Source organism: Agelaius phoeniceus, chromosome 6 (genome assembly GCF_051311805.1).
Source record: "Agelaius phoeniceus isolate bAgePho1 chromosome 6, bAgePho1.hap1, whole genome shotgun sequence".
NCBI classification, from domain to species: Eukaryota; Metazoa; Chordata; class Aves; order Passeriformes; family Icteridae; genus Agelaius; species Agelaius phoeniceus.
The window spans coordinates 29,178,835-29,200,052 of NC_135270.1; the positions used below are offsets into that span (position 1 = coordinate 29,178,835).

The following is a 21,218-nucleotide window of genomic DNA, read 5'->3' on the forward strand; positions in this document are numbered from 1 at the left end:
TGGACTTCTGCCCACCCTTATTTCTGCTTCTTAAGCAACTTAACATTTTAAGATTTGTTGGTCTCCCAACAGAAGGCTCAGACCCAAGAGTAAGTCTATCATTATTTCCACAAGGCTGGAAAGCTTTTATATAGTGCAAGTTAAGAAGGCAACCTATCTGTATTATTTCATTACAAACATTGGGGTTTCTTGACAACGCCTAAATGAAATGTCAATTTGAAGTCCATTCATTCCCTAGATTTTATTATCTACTTAATAGCTTATGGTTTTATATTCTTCTGATGTCTCAATCAGAAAATCATGCAGAATATAAATATTTAGTACAGAAACCTACCATTATTAGCTTAGTTTATAATCTTATCAAATTGATAAATTGTGAAATTCCCAGCTCATATTAATCAACTTCCTTTATTTCCCTCATCAACCACACTACCATTCTGTTAGACCCACAGTCCTTGTTACCAGGCCTAGCATTATCAAGCTGATCCCACTTACCAATGTAAAATAAGACTAAGTGAGGGGGAGGGAAATAAAGCATACATTACAACTGGAAAAGAAAGTAAATTGACTGAAGTTATAATTTGAAAGATCACTGTGATGTTTATTACTTTAAAGTGATGCCCATAATCTTCCTAGTCACTGTGGGATAGGTGACATTTTCAAGCTCTATTTCCTATCCAAAGTCTGCAGGCTGCCAGGAGATAGACTGTTTCCCCTCTGGTAATTCTAGAAATAAACAAACAAAACTTGAAAAGTAGCATCTCTTTTTCACAGTGGTACTGGCAGAGATCCAAAACTAAAGCCCTTGAAGGATGCAATACACTTAAACAGGCTTTCAGTTACTAGTATGCATGAGATTCCTCCTTTTAAGGAATTGGCTCTGTTATGGACATGTATAATTAGGATCCTAACTCTAAATTTCTAGTAATAACTGTTCTGAAACTGCCTATTGCTAAAGCAACTTTACTTTTCTAAATTTTCATAAATTAAAAATATTGTGAATATTTCCAGAGTACATATACAAATCAGCTCATCTCCATGCAGAGAAAAATCTTTCCATGTCTTACATCATGCAACTGCTTTCCACAGCTTAGAAAGTATTGTCAAAGGTACAGAAAGTAGCCAAGTAGTCTACATGGAGTTGACCTTTCTGACAAGTCAATGAACAGACATTTGTTTTTAAGCACATCTTCACAATCAACTATGCTGCCACTGAACACAATCCTGGTGCATGAAAATTTCCTGAGTAGTGAGACTGCAAGAACTATTTCAAGACAGAGCTCTCTAGCAGCAAAAGAGCAGAGAGCTAGAAGATGGAGAACCTCAGTTCCTAGCTGTAGACCTAGCTGTTTCAACAAAACCTATAAACCTAAGTCACAGTAAAAAACCACAACCCCTCCTTTGCAGGTCTCTGTGTTAAGGCCAATACAAAAGGACCGACTGATTACTTAGAGTGGCAACTGAAAATGTATTGCCTGGCTGTATTATGCTCTACATATATATATATATATATATATATATATATATATATATATATATATATATATATTCCTTGCACTTGAGATGCAGCTCTTGTGACCATCTCTGGTCTTTAGCATTTCCCCCTACCATTAAGTGGCTTTCCCCCCCTCCCCACCATTTCCTGTGTGGAATATGCTCTAAGTGTTTCCAAATGCAGCTATCCAAAGAGCTGAGTGTTGTGCCCCCAAAGCACCTTCTCTTTCAGCATTTCCATCTGTGCTTTGCACACTGGCAGAAAGGAGAACATACCACCATCAAGATCAAATTAGAAATGTTTGCTGCTATTGTTCACATTTGCTGTTGTCCAGACCTACTCATTAAGAACTCATGCATGCTCACACATAGTCATGTGTTTTCTCAATAATCCTGCGGGCAATTAACTGCAAAGATTTCAGACAACTTAAAAGAGTTCCTAAGCAGTTCTGGCTGATAAGGTTCCACATATGTGAGGCTGTAAACCTTGACTGAAAGAAAATGTAGGAAATCCTTCATGAAAAGCAGCAGTTTCCACTTAAGCGGATTTCCTGTCCTCTATGGTCACACTGAAGTGTTCACATAAAGACGTTTTGTATTTTTAGATACAGAATGGAGCTCAGTGGGTCTACTGGGCGAAGTGAAAAAGATATGCCAGCTCTCAACATGGAGGAGAAACCTTCATTACAAGAAGATAACTCTCAAAACCAGGAGAGAGTCAGTCAACTTAAAGATTCCATTCAACAGGTGCTAGATTGTAGTCCATAAACTCAAAACCTGACAATATTCTTTCCTCGAGTGAGAAGCAAGAACAAGGAATTCAAAACATCCCTGGAAAATGCTGCTGTTCAGAAGAAAATGCAAAAGTACTTAAAAGACATTTAGAGCTTTCTTTGGTATATTTGAGCAGATGAATCAACTCAATTATATAGCATTTACACATACTAGAAACCAGTGTGTGTGGACTGACAGCAAAATATGGGTTATTTTCCTTTTTTTCACATCTTAACTAACCGGGAAGAAAGGGAAGAGAGGATCTTGCTTTAACAACTGAAAGTAACAATGTCACAGTATAAAACCAGAAGGTAAATAAATGTTTTCTCTGTTTTCCATACCCATGTAATTTTTGACCTATCTCATCTTTATAACCAATAAAATTACAGTTCAGAGCTGCGCAAAAGGAAAACTTACCTTGAGAATTGTAAGTATTTCCTACAAGAGAGCTGATGAGGGACTTCTCCCAAGGACATGTAGCAATAGGACAAGGGGGAATGATTTTAAACTGAAGAAGGGCAGGTTTATATTAGATATTGGGAATAAATTTTTTACTGTAAGGGTGGTGAGGCAGTGGAACAGGTTGCCCAGAGAAGCTGTGAATGCCCCATCCCTGGAAGTGCTCAAGGCCAGGCTGGATGGATCTTTCAGCAACCTGCTCTAGTGGAAGGTGTCCCTGCCCATGGCTGGGGGGGTTGAAATGAGATGATCTTTCAGGTCCCTTCCAACCCAAACTGTCCCTTGTGTCTGTGAAATGCTCTCAAGGGAGGAACTACAACAGAGGGAATATAGGTATTGCAAGTAAAAAAAAGCAGGCTCAATGTTAAATATCTGCAAAATAGGTATTAATTCAGGTTTAAAACCAACGGAGGCTTTAGAACCCTCTGACAATTGATGATTAGACTGGTCAAGAACAGCCTGAGGAGATGGCAATGCAATTGCTGTAGGAATTAAGGACAGAAGATAGAATGATGGAGCATTAAAGCACAGCAAGGTACTCTATTTGTTCCAGAAGACCCATGACAAGACCACAGCTTCTGCTGCACTAAAGCTGATTAATGTTTTCCAGCTTTCATGAATCAAACTCCTTATTTCATTTCCTTTGCTACAAGTAAGCCAAATAGCAAAAGATCTCCATAGGAACTGTAGTTCCAGTACTCAAAGAAAAGGAACACAAGACAAAATTTCCCCAAGTAATTCAAGCAGATCTACAAATTGAATGCAGCATGTGCTAGCTGATAAACAGGTATTTCACGTGACTGATTCCAAATGCAGGGAGTTTCTTTTATAGTTACGGTCACCCAAGATCATCTTACCACTGCATTTTGTTGCAATATGTTGTACAGTTAGAGCTGATAACATAGCTGCCAAATCCAGTTCATTTCCATAACTCAAAAAATAAAAAGCACAGAGGGAGGAATACATTTGACAGAATGACTAAGACAAAACTGCCTAGAAGAAAAACTGCATGCAACAGACATCAGAAAAGCAGTATATCAATTTTTCAAGGTGGAGTGACACAGATGGGTTCGTGTCTCATTTTGGAGACAGTCTATAAGTGCATAATTTTAAAAAGAAAAGACATACCAGCTGTATTGATTAGCTTTAAGACAACACACTGATGATAGATTTGCAATATCAATAATTGTTCCATAATTACTGGTTTCTTTTTGTAGCTTTATTGATAATTTCATACCAAATCAGTGCAAAAATCAAATTATTATCAGAGTTGTGAGACCATATGAGAGTACAGTTAAATTACACATGTGCTCTGCTTTCACTTATATTAAGCAACTGCCTTCCTACAACTAAGATGTTATTTTTAAGAACTCTTCAAAAAGGCAGTTAGCAACCATACCAAGCATTTTATTCACTTAACGGGGAAAAAAGAACGAAAAAGTCTTACTTTTTGTATCCAGCTGAGCACGGTACTTGTCAAATCCCTTGAGTCGAACTCGCTCTCCCAAGAGCTGAAGAAACTCCTCAAATGCTGGACCTGCTGATTCATTATTGTACATTTCCTCTTCTGTGCTTTGCCCAGCTTTGCAGTACATGATACCCACCTTAAGCTGGTAACTTAACTGCAAAAGGAAAAAGATGAAAATTTTATGTGTATACCAAGTGATGAAGAAACTTAGGCACTGAATTAATTTCCCACGTTTTCATAAATCCATAATTCACAAATGAAAAAATACCTAATATTCAGTCTAATTTCAAAAGTTAGTCTAGTTCCAAATACTTTCATTGTTTTCTACTGTAACTGCCTCGATAATGGCAGATTTAATCTGAAGATGTCAAAATGCTTTCTGAAGTGAAACAAACATGAACGTTGCTTATTTTCAGGAGGACAACACCACAGCTTTCAAGTGAATGCCCAGCACTGAGCCACATGGGAAGCATTGGCTGAGAAATGCCAGGAACTTGGCACTCACTGACTGCTACCATGGCTGCCATCCTATGCTAAGCCTTCCATGCAGAAGGGTAGGGCACATCATGTGCTTGCTTCTTAAACAAGTGACCAAATGAAGTCTCTCTCATTTCGAGGAGAAGATCGAAATTACTCACCTGTTAGCACCTTCGTCTATTCACAATGATGAAAGACTTCATGGCATTCAGTTGGCCCTCCCTGACTTAAATAGGATGATAATAACAAAAAAAAACCCAGCTAAATTGAAAAATTCTGGTCATACCTTGAAGGTACTATTTACTAGCACAGATCTTCAAATACACTTGTGCTTTTCATTTCCATTTTCCCCTCTAATTTGGTAGTTGATCTTCCTAATATAGCAGAAACTAAAGATGCAAATAAAGTAATTTTTTACCCAACTATAATTGTGATTCCTCAAAGCAAATTGTTTCTACCAATTCCAAATTGATACATACACACACAAAAAAGGAGTACACTGGCATCATTTACATCTGGACTACAGATAGACAAGCCACAGAAGGGAAGAAAGCAGCATCCACAGCCATTTACTGCTGTCTCCAAAACCAATTTCACAGGCAGGAACTCTGATTGAAGGAGCACAAGGGAGAGCCTTGGATTATGTGCATGTAATTCATCCAGTAGAAATGCATCCTTATTGTCCAGTAAATAATCTTTCCTCCCACACATGAATTTTTGCAGAGGCGCTATATCAAATAGACTAACCACATATGCCAGAAAGAAATTGTAAGAAAATCTATCACAACTGGTATAAGATTCACAAGTTTGGACTACAGATTACTGGGAAGTGAAAACAGTTATTTGCAAGTGCACTGGAAGCAAAGTTATCTAAATATACTGTAATTTGCTCTCAGCAGATTCTATCCCAAGCCATGAGGCAAAGGATTTTGAGCTTGCTAGGATGATGTGGACACATAATGAAACTGAAATTTACTAATTTTTACCTATTATATTTATGGTGGGATAATTTAAAGGCCCTCAGAAGTGGTCCTAGTCCGTCTCTAAAGAAAGCAAATTTTAAAATTTAAAAACTCAGGACATTGCTATTTTACTGTACTCTTCCTTTACCACAAAGGATGAATGATGATGGGGATTAAAGTATTAGCAGCAGGAAAACAAGGAGGGAAAAAGAAGAGTAAGAATAACCTGGCTTGTTTACTCCTGCTGAAGAAGTCATTATATAAAAGTTACAGTTCTAGGCTGCTTTTTTTTTCCCCACTACAGAATATCCCTTATTTTATCAGCTGACACACTGACTTGCGTCTTCTAAACACATCCAAATTCCTTATGACAAAACTCAAGTACAGCACAAAATCATGAACTGGTTTGGGTTGGAAGAGATCTTAAGGATCATCCAGTTTCTAAAGTCCTGACATGGGCAGCAGGGACACTTTCTACTAGACCAGGTCTGGTCTACTACATCAGACGTACTCAAATTCACATCCAACTTGACTTCTAACACTTTCAGGGATGGGACATGCCCAGCTTGGCAATCTGCTCCAGTGCCTCCTGCTGACACATGGTGAGGGAGGAAGGCTGGTGAGAGGTGGCACTGCTGCAATTCCTACCAAACAACTGTCATCACTTTCCATACCATCAGTGGCAGGTCCTGTCTTGGACCATTCAGGCATCTGCTGCTCAGATGGGCCTTCTCCAGTCCCACAGAAACAGGAAGGATGCAAGTGCTTCATGGAACCACAACACCTTAGCTGTACTGCAAACTACAATACCTTCTAGTAATTTCATTAAAAGAAGTTAGGACAAAGAAAATTATTCTCATGAAACACACTTGCACTATTAAGCTTCAACTTTAGGTGAAGGAATTATTTTCAAGGGCATAAATATAAATGGGATCTGCAGCACCAATGAGCAAGCAAACAACCGTGCTTTATTGCTTTGAAAATGTCAACTAAACAAGGACTATGCAAAGAGCAGGATATGCCTTCTAGCTGTGTTCTTAGATTTGCTAATTTTTGGGGGGAAAAAAAAAGTTTCCTTAAGGACAACGCAAGTTGGCATTTCTGAATCAAAAAGAGCAGATCTGGAGAACAGCATACAGTCCCCATTATTAAACCTTCTGATAAACCTAGTCCTTAGAAGTGTATTAACTACAAGAAAAAGCTAAAAAAGAAGTTGAAGCATGAATTCTGTTGTGGTAAAACTGCTAAAGTAACATCTTCATTTTAATAATCTGAAAGTATTTACATATTTATATACATGGGAAAAGTGCACTTTAAGTATTTATCCAGCACCCAGTAAAGACAGCAGAAAGTATAGCTTGGATTTAATCAGTCAGCAAGTTTCTTTTATGGAGCAGGAATTATATTAAGAACCAAGTGACATTTCACAGTATTTGTGTGAATGAGGAATTGCCATAAAGACTAGCTTCAACTGAAATAAATCAGTAATTGCCCTAATATTCAAATTTTTAAATCATATTTGGAAGCAAACTTAAGAGTAACCTACCATGAGCTCTGCATTCAAGACAAAGATTAGTAGAAGGTGATTAGCAAAGAAGGCAGTGCAGCCCTAGGAAATGACTGGATTGCTGTTTAACACAGAACTATTCAAATGAATGCATTTTAATAAATCCAATAAAAGAACAGCTAGGTGACAAGCAGTGGGGACCATATGTATGAACAGCAGATGTTACCACTCTAGCAATCTAAGAGGAAGTAAGGAACGAGCAACTTTCACAGACACCACCAGTACAAAACTAGGGCAAGAAAAATATTCCCATTCTAGCACTGAATGACATATGCAGATATTGAAAGAGTAGAAGAGACAGAGCTCAGCCATAAGAGTGATATGAAATGCAGAGAAAATATGTTGCAGTGAAAGACTTGAAAAGTGCAATCTGTTTAGTTTATCATAAACAAGACCAACAGATGATATAATCACTGCATACAAAAACCTTTGCTGGAAAAAAAATCTCACCAAAATGACTTTTAAAAATGTAGCAGGGAAAAATATCAGAAGTCTTAAAGCTGAAGGCAGATAAATTTAAATAAAGAAGTGTAAATTCTTAAACATGAAAACAAGCAACTGCTTTAAGACCTCACTCAAATATAAAAAAGACATCTTATTCTAATGAAAACCAATGTGTACACATTTGGCTCAGTGAAGGGGTTCCTGGGTGAAATTTAGTGGCTAAGTCAGGCTAAAGGTGACTTTATAATCTTAACTCTTGAATTTACAAAACATTTTATCTGCTATATCAAACAGGCACCTGCTCATGCTGTAATGAAACAGTGTGGCACTCAGCAAGAAGAAGTGATCAACATTCTGTGCACTTAATTAGTAGAGCAGCTGCTACCCAATTTTTGTTAGCTTAGAATTGAAAAAATGCAGCTTCTAATTAGTACATAGTGTACTTATCTTTTTTGCTAGAAGTGTCAAACTGTTTCATTACCACAAAAACAGAAAATACTTTGATGCACATAATAAAAATTCAACTATCACTTGCCCTTAATGATTTTCAAAAGTTTAAGTACTAGAAAGCCATACTATGAGAGCTTAATAACATACAGGATATAAACTAAGAATAATTTAACCTCACAGTTTTCTTAGATGTCATAAAATCATAGAGTGGTTTGGGTTGGAAGGGGACCTTAAAGATCATCCAGCTCCAATCCCCCCGCCATGGGCAGGGACACCTCTCACTAGACCAAGATACTCAGAGCACCATCCAACCTGGCCTTCAACATCTCTAGTAATGGGGCATCCACAGCTTCTCTGGGCAACCTGTTCCAGCTCTCACCACCCTCACAGCAAAGAAAGTTGTCTTTATACCTACTCTAAACCTACTCTCTTTCAGTTTGTAGTTATTTCTCCTTGTCCTGTCACTCTTGTGCTCTTGTAAAAAGTCCCTCTCCCTCTTTCTTACAGGCTCCCTTCAGGTACTGGAAGGCCACACAGTTGGGTCACCCCAAGCCTTCTCTTACAGGGTGTACAATCCCAGTGCTCTCGGCCTTTCCTCACAGTAGAGATGCTCTGTCCCTCTAATCATCTTGCTGGCCTCCTCTGGACTCATTCCAACAGGGCCTTGTCCTTCCTGTGCTGGCACCCAGAGCTGATGCAGCTCTGCAGGTGGGATTTCAGCAGAGCAGAGGGGCAGAATCCCCTCCCTGGCCCTGCTGCCCACGCTGCTCTGGATGCAGCCCAGGACACGTTTGGCTCTCCGGGCTGGGAGTGCCCATGGCTGGGTCATGTTCAGCCTCTCAGCCAGCAGCACCCCCAAGTCCCTCTGGGCAGGGCTGCTCTCAATCTGTTCAGTCTCCAGCCTGTGAATACCAGAGGTGCAGAATCCAGGTGCAGGACCTTGCCCTTGGTCATCTTAAACCTCCTGAGATTCCTATGGGGCCACTTGCTGAGCTTGTCCACATCCCTCTGGGTAGCATCCCATCATTCAAGCATGGCAACTGCACCACTCAGCTTCCTAATTAGATTGAGTACACCCTCAGCAATGTCATTAATTAATGAAGATATTAAATCCCACTATGAACCTGAGATACACCACTTGTCCCTGATGTCCACTGTTACTCTCAGCCATTGACCATTACCCTTTGGATGTGACCATCCAACCAATTCCTTATCCATCTAACAGTCCACTCATCAAATCCATCTTTCTCCAACGCAGAGAAGGATGTTGTGGGGGACCATGTCCAAGGCCTTACAGAAGTCCAGAAGAACAATATCCATAACCCCTCCCTTGTCCACTGATGTAATTACTCCATCTTAGAAGGCCACTGGGTTGGTCAGACAGGATTTGCCCTTGCTGAAGCTGTGCTGGCTGTCTCAAACCCACCTCCCAGTCCTCCATGTGCCTTAGCAGAGCTTCTAGGAGGAACTGTTCCATGACCTTCCCAGGCACAGAGGGGAGGCTGACAGGGTGATGACTCCCAGGGAATCTTCCTTCCTACCCTTTCTAAACAGGGGTACAATGTTTCCTCTCTTCAGTTTCCTGGGATTTCCCTTGACTGCCATCACTTTTCAAATGCCATGGAGAGTGGCTTGGCAACTGCGTAAGCCAATTCCCTGAGGACTCTGGGACGCATCCCATTAATCCAAATCCCATTACCTACATTGAGTTCATCAGGTAGCCATGAACATGATCTCTGCAGTGGGAGGGACCCAGTCCCCACCCGCGTCCCATTAATCCAAATCCCATTACCTACATTCAGTTCATCAGGTGGCCATGAACATGATCTCTGCAGTGGGAGGGACCCAGTCCCCATCCTGGGTCCATCCACTCAAGAGGCATGGGAAGAAAGGTTGCCAGTGAGGACTGAGGCATGCACACAGCTATAAAATGTCACTACTGAAGTTTATAACCATAAAATTCACTTGAGTCATGGACTTCCATTTTTCTAAGTCAAAGCTGTAGTGCTAATGAGCCTTGGTCCTATCTTTAAAAGACAAGGAGACTATCACCTCATTGAAAATTTTTCATATGAAGAAAGACTTAGAATATTTTGCCATATAGTTTGTTCCAGGGGAAAGAAAAAAAGAACGCCAACAAAACAAAACAAGACAGGCAGCACCCTGGTCATGGTTTAGCCAATGCACTATTACAGTGAAACATTTAGCACCATGGGAGACTTCTCTTCTTAGTATAATAGCAATAATAAAAACAGAACTCCCTCCTTCCCACAGTCTTTGAAAAACCATGCTGTACTCTCTTTTAAAGGAAATTTAAATTAACAACTGCCATAACATTAATCTAAAACTTTAGGCTACCCAGAGAAATGAACTTAATTTCATACATCCCAAATATTCTGCAAAAGTTGGGGGAAATAAATGCAATATAACTCTCCCTACAGATGACAAGTTTTACTTTAAATGAGAGATTTCAACAGACTTACTCAAATCATATAAACCTAAAAGATCATTTTGCAACTCATAGCAATAATCTGACAGATTAAGATCTTTTGTTTAATTCTGTAACTCTGCACTTACCCCTTGCTCATCAAGCTTCATAAGCTGTTCTGTGACTTTTGGGGTGTTGAAGGCCAGCCTTAAACAATGGATATTCAGCTCAGGAACCACATACTCCAGCACTTCTTTTAGGGGAAGTCCCCTGGCTGTGCAATGCTTTGCAGTAGAAGGGATAGCATCTTCCAGCACGGAGCCTCTTAATGTCATGAGCTATGCATACAAAGGAAAAACAGTCCATATATTGAGTTATGAACTCATTAGCATTAGCAGCATTAGCAGTGCAACCAGACCTACTATTTTTCCAATTCTCAGTAGAGATCGAGGACATTAAGGAATTTCTGTTAGCATGAGACCAACACTGATACACAAAAATTCCACTCATTGGTAACAGTAATCAGAATATTTGAAAGAATTAATCAGATTTAAGTTTTACAGGAAACTACTACCTGGGAAAAATCAGTATTACTACAGTATTTCTATACTATAGAGCATTTAAAAGTAAAAAGTACATTTCTCAGGTCTACCCACTGCCATACATAAAAGTGAAGAAGGCAATTTTCCTCCTCTTGGCTTGCTTCTAGCTAATATATCTCCTGTAAGTTTCTGAAAATTTAACCAAAACAACCATCAGCATTTCCTCTGTACTGGATGTTACGGAATAACTCACATATATTCTGTGCCAGATAAACACGTAGCATGATTCTGTCAGGAGGTTCCCAGATTATACAGAAATCTATTATCAATGCTGAAAAGCACACACACCCCACATATTGGACCTGGTTTTGCCTTCTCACTTCTAGTTTCTTTTCCTATCCCCCTGGACTGCTTACCTCACTGGTTCTGAATATGATCCGGTAGTTATACTGAGGTCCATTTTCTTTGATTTCCTCAGGCTTCTCTCTTCTTATACTCACAGCTACTGGACCCAGGTTCTCATCTGCCCCAAAATAGTTCCAGTGTTCTTGTATATAAGAGAAAAAAAAATAGAAGTCTGTCTTACTTCTTACACTTCAACTATATTTCCATGCTTGATTGTTACACTGGAAATAAACTGCCAGCTCCATGGAGCCAATAAGAGCATGTCTTCAAGTGGTACCAGGATGTCATTCTTGTGCTTCACTTCTCTTGTGAGCTCCAATTATACGAAAAGGCTGAAATTCAACATGGCATATCTGCTTAAATAGGCTCAAAACAGGAAATACCTCTTTCATCACCTTTTATATCGCCATCTGTTGCGTTCACGCTGAACTAAATAAGCACTACCAATTTCCCCCCATAAAAACAAAGGGAAGGAAGCTAAATGCACTAAAGTGGGAAACTCAACAACCTATGTTAAAATAGAAATGTCAAACAACTGTACTTAGACAATGATGTAAATTATTTTTGTTTGACTGCTTTTTGCTTTTTCCATACACGTTACTCAGTTCTAAAATGGGAAAAACTGATGAAGCTGAAAAAGAAGTTAAAGGCTTGTTCACAGTAAAAATATCAAATTATAGCACCACAGAAAAATAAAGCACAAGAATAAAATTACTAGCATAAATATTGAACAGTGAAGTATTCAACAACCCTTAGAAGTGCTGAGAGTTCAGTTGAAAACCAGTCCAGTGGGGAAGGCAGCAGAGAGGAGAATACAAGATTGGTAAAATCACTCACTAGCTGAACACCAGATTCTTTGAAACACATTTTTATATTTGTCTAACTATAGACATGTAAAGCCAAGCTTTACATGAAAAAAGTTAGAAAAGCACAAAGTTTCTTTTCATTTTTAGAAAAGCTTTACAAAAACCAAAGCTCAACAATTTTAGAGACTGATGTTGAAGGCTCTTCTGTAGAACTTTTTGAGCATTACAAACTATCTTGACAGAGGTATAGCACCATTAATGCAGCAACATATAAACAAAGCTGCAAATATCTTAAGTGACTGCTGGATTTAAACATATATTCCCTAAAAGCAAATGTAAGAGAAAAGTAAAAAAATTGGAGTCAAGCACTGTGCAAGAAAAGTAAGTCCCATGTCATCAGTATCCATAAGCTGCATAGAGGAATAAATTTATACATGCACAAAAATAGAAAGTTAGAACCACCTAAAAATACAGCAATTCAAAGAAATGTGAAATTCAGTGATATAAAGAAAAGATGTAACTGCCCTGACAGGAAATGTAACCATATTGCCTTTACTACATATAGATTACTTGTCATTCTTAAAACAACAATTTTAAGTAAGAACTTTAGGAGCAATCCAATATGAGTTATTCTACTACAGAGAAAAAATGTGAAGTATTTTAACATCATCAAGAACTGCATCTTTAAAGATAATAAAAACAGATTATTTCAATATACTCCATCTAAAATGAATGGCAATCATTTTTCCAATTAATAATACAGTTAAAAAATTAGGAGCCTCATTTTTTACTCTAATTCTTTTAAAACTTATAGTTACTGGTTCTTACAAAATCTCCCTTCAACATACTAAGTGCTTTCACACAGCTGTCCAACACTTTAAGCCCTTGGGGGTATTAGTCAAGTCCCCAGTGTCTGGTATTTTATTATCCTTCACTCAGTGTCTTCTGTTTAAGATTTCAGAGCACGCAAGACAGCATTAAAGACACGCTTGCAGCACTAGAAGACTTGTTTTCTACCAAATTTGTCTGCCAGTTATGAAAAGCCAATACTTTAAACAAAGGTAATTAAAATTCAAAATTCTTTCAGTATCTCTTGGAATATTCTGTAAATATTGTCATTAAACTTTGAGTGGCTGACCTGTGAGTGGGAAAATTAGTAACAAATTAGATTATCTATATAACTAATTACGTTTTCATACTAGTCCACAAATATGAGGCTTGTAAATGCCAGAGATGTTCTGTTGTTCAACATTTCAAACTATCTTACTAGCACCCTAGCCTCTCCATTACCTAGTCTGGCTTTTCATCAGGATGTTTATAGCTCACCAAACAGTTCATAGCAGACAAGGTCAATGCAGAAGCAGCACAGTCCTGGAGAAAGACTAATTTTTGAATCTGTATATTATGCAGCTTCCAAAACCTGAGGTAACTTGGACATCTCCACATTAAACTGCTTAGTGACTTAAAAACAGTGATGTGGCTTTGCTTTTATGATTGAAAAGCTTAAAGAAAAAGGATATGGAGGTCATGCATACTAGAAGGGTCCAAACAATTCATTAGTTTAGTGTATTGACAGCCACACAGATGGTAAAACTTGCGTACCCTGCAATCACTCTAGCTTGCAATTCAGATAGAAAATTTTCTCAGGAGAAATTATTCTACATCTTGAAAACTCATTTAAGAAGGGTGGCAAGAGGAATGTTTGAAACTGCATACACATACACAAAATACATACACAATTCTGTATCATTCGATTAAGCTTTTTAATTATTTCCTATTGCTTTGGAAAAATGCATGAAGTAGTGTGGAACTCCACACTTCTCTGCTAAGAGGAAATGTCTTCTCTTTTCCTTCATTCTGGGCAGTCTCTTTCTTGCTCTCCTTTGCACATCCTTTGCCCTCTCCTCTCCTCTACTCTATATTTACTACTGGGTTGTTCATTCTTTATCTTCATTCTTCCTCCTCCCCTAAACCCCGTATCTGTATTCATTCTGCAAGCTACAATATATCCTTCTGGTACACTTTCTTGTACTTCCATCTGACTTTCCCTTAAAATTTGAATCTCCTTACATCCAAAAATTTTCTCTCTCCAGTGCAGGAAAAGCAGCAGCAGGATTAAAGTGCAAAAAGCTTAATATGCAGTGTAAAGAGAGCTAATTAGTTGTTTTATTGGGAAAATAAGGGCTATGTCACAATTATAATTCAGGAACTTGATGTCAAACATGAATACCATAGAAGACAGCTTATTTCTCCACACCACACAGAAGCTAATTGGAAACAACATTTCTCAAGCTTGACATTTAATCTAAACAACTGTTGAAAAATCATTTAATTAACAGACAATCAGGACAACTAGCAGCAGCCATAAATTAACTTATAAATCCATACCAGAAAAAAAAAAAAATTACTTCATTGTAGCTGGTCATTAAAAAATAGATACATGCCTTTAAAACTAGTTAAATATCTATCATATAACTCAAAAGATACTTTCTGTGAAAGAACCAAAGGTAAAATACTTATTTTCTCGGCAGATATTTATGAGTTTCCTCTGCAATGGAAATCCAAGTACATGCAATTTATTTTAATGGAAAAAGTTCTTTTGTGCTTTCATTATATTTCCCTTTAGATATCGTGTCCAAATGATATTCTGTGTAATTGGACTAGAAATAAAAACCCCATACATTTCTCTTCTGAATGAAACTCACATCAAGTATTTTCCTCTAATCCTAGCTCAGCATTTACAGTACTGGAAAACCCTGCCCAATACTTCTCTGGAGACAAAAAGGCAGGCAGCATTTTGGGAGCTCTGCAAGTCTAGCCACATACTTGAAAGGCACCAACTCTTGGATAGAATATGCAGCAATTAAAAGCATTAGGGAAAAGGGTATTTTTACTGGCTGACAACAGTTAAAGGAAAGCCAACCAACAGCTCATTTGTTATAAAACCAGTTCGGGAAACTATTTACTTCTCAGTCAAGTCTTTCATTCTAAGCGAGCAACTTACATTTGTCCTAAATGGCAACATTAGCAACTACTGCATGAGAAGGATGGAAGCAAAACAGATGCTCTTGGTTCTTTCCATGAGAACTAACTCCCAGACCAATTATGGGAACAGAGCAAACAGACTGCTCCTCTGGAGTGACATGATCTCTTTCCTGAACTGCACTCGGACAAGCTGACGGAAACTAATTTTTCTGTCTGTGTGATTTTAATACTGATTGTAAATAAGTCTTTAATAAACACATCTGCAACTTTCACAAATTGGCTCTTGCGCTGGCTTCATGCTCTCCCTCTTTTTTATGCACAAGCTTAACTTATGAATGTCAAGACTTCAAACTTTTGGTTAAGACCTTCTATTAAATATACCTTTTCAAACACACCATTATTTAACCACCTTGTAAATACATTTTGTGAATCATAAGAGGAGCATTCATTTCCTATAAAAATAAACATTTCCATGTGAGTTAGTTATGCATGAGCTTCTGTTAGTGAATTGAGAGAAGTGACTGAAATTCATAAGGTCCTGCAAGGTTCATTTCTCTCCACTGAGTACAAAGCAAGTCTACAAAATTAGTTCAGATATAAAGTGGAGAAACTGAATTCAGCTTCCCATTATAAAGTTCTCTTTTCAATATCTTTTTCTAAGTATAATTTGTCTTACCTCCACTAAACTGTCTCCCCCAGTATTTTCACATTTAGAAGTCTGGACACCAGGCCAGAATAATGTTTATCAGTTCCACTACTACCAATTTCTTTTACATACAAAAACTCATCCATTTGCATTCATTAAACTTATACAAGACTAATCCATAAATGTCACATGCAAATATTTTACACTAACTAGATTAAAATATTTGAATTAATTTGGACCATGTTAGTAATACTGGAAGCTCACTTATCCTTCCTCCATACACTGCTAAATCTTGAGATGGTTCTATCATCTAAGTAACAGTACCTGTAAAAAATGAGCTATTGATTTCATATAATTAAAGACTTCAGACAAGTTACCATCAGCATTTCACCAAATTACCTTGAAGAAATTAAAAGGACCTACATGAATTCAATGTCTTTCATCCTTTTTTTTAAGACACAAGATGAACTGCATATTTTTTTCTTTTATGTGACAAGACATTTTTCATGAAATCATGCTGACTGGCATCATTGATGATTTTTAACTGGTAGTTCTTTATTGATATAGTTCCAAATTACCTTCTTTGTTATTTCCAGATGGAATGAAAACCAACTCAGCTTACTATTCTCTGGAACATTTCTTTTTATTCTTTGCAAGCTCTAAGGTTACTAGGTGTTCTCCAAGTCCATGACATTTGCCTGGTTTGAGATCTCTAAAAGGTATTGTTGTCAAATCAGAATTCATGTAAGAATAGTTCCAAGACTATTAAATTATACAAAGCCTACTGACTTGATGAGCTGATCCTACTGAAACTTGTGTTTTGGCACTATCTGTTCCGTTCCTAACATCATAAAAATCCAACCTCCTCTTCCAACAAAAAAATTTCTGCATCATTACTTGCTTCATGTTACATAAAAAATTCAGTTACAACTGGCTTCCTAGATTTTTTCCCCATGATGCTGCTTCAAATTTTATCACTATCCCACCTCATCAGCTTAGTCTAAAGTTTGCTCAGGGAACGATGATACTCTGGGTGGTCAACAAAACGTGTTCTGTACTTGTAGAAAACTGGGGTTTGGGATATCTAATGAGGCTTCTAAAGTACAGCTTTTATGATAAAAATCTCTGGAAGAAACAACATCCCTGGTTTGGACTCTGCTGGACTGAACACAAAAGTGAATTTAAAACCCGTTTTATTGTTTAAGGAAAAGAAATAAAATCACAGCTTCTTCTCCCCATCCAATCCTACTCCATAACACACATTTTTATATCTGGCTGCCCCTCACCAGTACCCTTAGAACTAGATTATGTAGATTTTATCAATTCTTCCTAATTACATCTAAAAAATAATGGAAATGTAATGGTGACTGGAACTGTAGTAGCAAGAGGGTGTGGCTTCCCTTAAGGAGAAGGCAAACCAATAAACTGGTTTTGGCTAAGGGCTGAAATTTCACTCATACCTCCTTCCTCCTCTGCTGTTCACTTCCATCCCTTACCTGGCCATATGGCTTTAGCACTTCTCTGACTGCAAGGAAATAGTAATATCCCTCACCAGAACTGGAGAGAAATAGTCAAGCAGTAAACCCCAAATTTATTGTGATGGCAAGAATTCTGCTTGTTTGTTCAGTAAACTCAGCTGGTTTATCAAGTTCTCTGAAAACAAGAGAACCGGTACAAGGAAGGGGGAAGAATAATGTCTGTCCCTCTTAGGGCTTAAATGCTGTAAACCAGGTCAGCTGTAACATGAAACTTTAGTTGCTGATTGCAAAACTCACTAGACTGATAAGGAATCAAATTGTTCCAGAGGGAGACAGAGAGGAAGATAATCCCAAAGGTCACAAACCTCAGGCTCTCCCCTCTAAACATACCTTATCCTGTATCACACATCTAGCTTACTTTTCCCAGGAAGCCATTATTTTTCCTAACTCCTATGTCTCCAAAGGATATGGATCAGCACTCTCAAAAAACATGGAGCAAAGGCTACCTCTCAGCCCTAGAAAGAATGCAGAAAGAGGAGACTACAGAAAGAGTAACAAGAGCCACCTAAACAATGCGGAATGCAGGGAGGAAGAGGTGAGAGATGGACATATTTTGAAGGCAAGAGAAAAAGGGGAAATGAGATTATTAGCAATAACATGCAATTAAGAAGCATTAGCTTTTTCTTTCTAAGACCATCAATTTAATTCTAACCAGGCATCCCTGTTGCTTTTATATGTGAGAAACAAGCTCTTTTGACCTGCATTCACTGAAGAAACCAACCCTGATCATTGAAAGGTAAGGAACAAGCACTCTCCAGGTCAGTCATCAGAACAGCTCTATCCATCAGGAAGTACAACACAGTCCTGCAGACTGAACTCTTTTCAAGGACTTTGGTCTGCAATCCTTTTTGATCATTTTCAGAATCATGAGAGGGAGATCTGTACCTCCAATGCCAGTATTATTTTTACTGGGGGGACAGAGAGGGGGAGTATCCTGGGTAATGTTTGGGGCATGCTCTTTTCTATAGGTCAAAAGGCTTTGATCTGTTGCTTTGGGCTTTTTTGTCCCTCCCATATACATCAATGGAAATTATAATACTTGGTTTCAGGGTAGAACCATGTGATAAGAGAACTGCACTCTGGTTTTTCAGATATATTGTTGGCATTGAAACACAGGTATTTGTGTGTGTACATAAAGTTATATCTGTACATGTCTTCCTTTCTGTATTATTCATTTTGAAAATGAATTCATTATTAAGTTAATTAGTATGTCCAAAGATTATTGTAAATGCTACTTGTCTAAGATGCACATTCCATTAAATCCTCAGTAAATCAACTCCTGGCACAGTGGGAAGAAAGTTCTCGTATTTTAGGATTTTCTTGTTTCAATCTTTCAAGTGTCAACCCCTGCTCACTCCTATGGATACCCAAAGCTGTGTTTCAAGGCATTCATATTTTGTAGCCATTGCTACCGTAGCTATCAGCAATAAAATCCTCAACATTCTTATACTCTAACGCTCTGAAAGACTATTAGATATAGCACATACCATCAGTAAAATACACCATTGAAGAAATCCCTAATTCTTGCAAATACTATTAAGTATCAACTGGATTTTGCATGTTCAGAAAACAAAAAGTCATTCTTAAAGCTCAAGGAGAAATACAATTTACCTACCTTTCTGGTAGAAGAATTTTCGATAATAATATGCACCAAGGTCTACATGTTCAACGATGTATCTTTTCACTCTGTCTAGATGTAAAATCAGATTCTCCTTGGGAACTTCCAGAACTGCAACTCCAGCATTTGTGCAATGAGAACTCAGAGTCGATTCAAATGAGGCACTTTCACACCCACTGAAGGAACCTGAATTAGATTTGGAAAGGCTGATCTTCCTTTCCCCTTCCCCACCAATCTCATTACGAAAATAAGGACAACTCATCACTAGTTCATTGCTTTTATCGTCCCCCTGGTCCATATTAAGACTTCCTTTTGAATTCAGGTCTTCAGTGCTGCCCATTGGAGAATTGAAGCTTGCAGAATGGGACAAGGGTCCAGAGACAAGTGATGCTACAGCAGCAGCAGATGCACCTGTCGTTGTGTTCCTTCTTTTAATAACATTATGCCTATTGATTGCTGCTTCATTTAAATCAAATAAAATACTCTGTACATCATAATGAGCAAAACACTTTGGACAAGTCCAAGGCTTAATGCTATCTTCTGACCTGTTGTCTTCAAGATCTGAAGACTTCCCAAGTTCCCCTTCTCCTTTGGCATTACGCAGCTTACGAAAAATAGATGAATCTCCTGTCTCTGATTTTGAGCGTCTCTTGAGTGGCTTCTCCCTTTCCTTAAACAGTCTCAGGTTTTCCCTTTGAGTAATAGGCCCGTCTATCACGTCTAGAGAGAATCCTGAACCCTTGCTTCCACTGGCAATCAGAAGCTCACCGAGTTTAGCTGAGCCTGGGCTTCTCTGATCAGACTTTTCGTCTTTATAGCCCTTCAATAAGTCAAAAAAACTTTCCCCTGAAGTTCCCTGCTTATCTATGGAAGATGTGCTGCCATACTCTCTGTGCAGAGATGGTCCAGATTTAAATGTGGGTGAAATACATTCATCAAAACTATCCACATCAAGCTCACTTATGGTGATGTCGCTGTTGCTGCGCTGTCGTATTCTGCGAAGAGCTTTCCTTGGGGAACTGGGATAGCCATCGGGTGTAAGAAACCTGGAGTCTAGATTCTCAGATTGTCTGGTCTTGTTTTTAAGTGTGCTCTGAATACTCTTTAACATGACAGAATCACTAGCATTCAGGTTAACAGAACTTCCCTGACTCCCAGGACTGCTTTTAGAAGACATGCTGTCAAGGCAACTTGACGTTTCAATATCTTGACTAGATCTGCTTGTCTCCTTGATGTTCTCCTTCCTTGGGGGCCAATCAGCAATCCTTGCCCTGACCCCCATTTTAGGGACTCCAGGGGTAGAGGTAACGTGATGGGAGCTCTCATTGCGAGGAGGTCCAACTGGTGCCATGACTGCAGATCCTAAGCTGCCATTCTGTGACCTAAAGCGCCTCATGTAGAAGTCATCCGAGTGGACTTTTGAGGTGCCATCTGTTCCGACTGATACCCCAGTGGCAACAGCCCTTTCGGTCTGGGACCGCTTCAAGCTGGTCATGGTCTTTCAGTATGTTCAACCTTAGTAAGTTCCAAAAAAGCCCACAGTCATTTCTGCTTTTTAAATGCACAGTTCTCTTCTGGAGAATAGTCTCCAAAATATACAATGGTTGCATGAGATCTTAATCATGGACATTTAAGGACACAGTTAAATGCTGAATGTCCCAAAAATTCAGATATTCAGTAGGTTTTGATAAGCAATAATTTCCTTTAACTTCTGCATTTTAAGAAGCAGCCATGCTCCAATACATTCAAATAGTTCTAACATCACTCGAGCTCCAAAATATCAGAGGTGTAATTGAATGGCTTATGCCTCTTTTAAGCCTAGAACAGAAAAAAAAGAGATAGAATAATTAATTCCTTAATACAGAACTTTTTTGGTAACTGATACTATCATATCAATAATTATCAAGGTAATTATTACACATAATTGATATTCTTATAAACATGTTTTTGAATCACATTGATCATCATTGCAAAAATGCAGCACTGCGTTACATGGTGGTGGCGAGTTTTTTAGGTATTGTTGGGTTGCGTTCTGAAAAAATAATGCTGGGTTCTGATTCCAACAAATACAAATTTTTCCTTCTGAATTGATTAGTGGTACTTTTTAGCTGGGTTAATGAACAGTGTTACAAAGCACTAGTAGGGAGCTTCTCAG

At 38.3% G+C, this 21,218-nt stretch overlaps 1 protein-coding gene across 4 annotated transcripts in view; it reads right to left on the minus strand.

Moving 5' to 3' along the window:
- Positions 1 to 21,218, minus strand: part of SIPA1L1 (signal induced proliferation associated 1 like 1) — a 201,207-nt gene that overhangs the window by 49,940 nt on the left and 130,049 nt on the right. For all 4 annotated transcript variants that reach the window (XM_054635565.2, XM_054635566.2, XM_077180271.1 and 1 more), the window contains 4 exons: positions 19,061 to 20,881; positions 11,482 to 11,612; positions 10,673 to 10,861; positions 4,175 to 4,349 (listed from right to left, as the gene is read on the minus strand). In XM_054635565.2, the coding sequence (XP_054491540.1) occupies positions 4,175 to 4,349; positions 10,673 to 10,861; positions 11,482 to 11,612; positions 19,061 to 20,558 (1,993 nt within the window). In that variant the 5' untranslated portion in view covers positions 20,559 to 20,881. The remainder of the gene's footprint in view (positions 1 to 4,174; positions 4,350 to 10,672; positions 10,862 to 11,481; positions 11,613 to 19,060; positions 20,882 to 21,218) is intronic.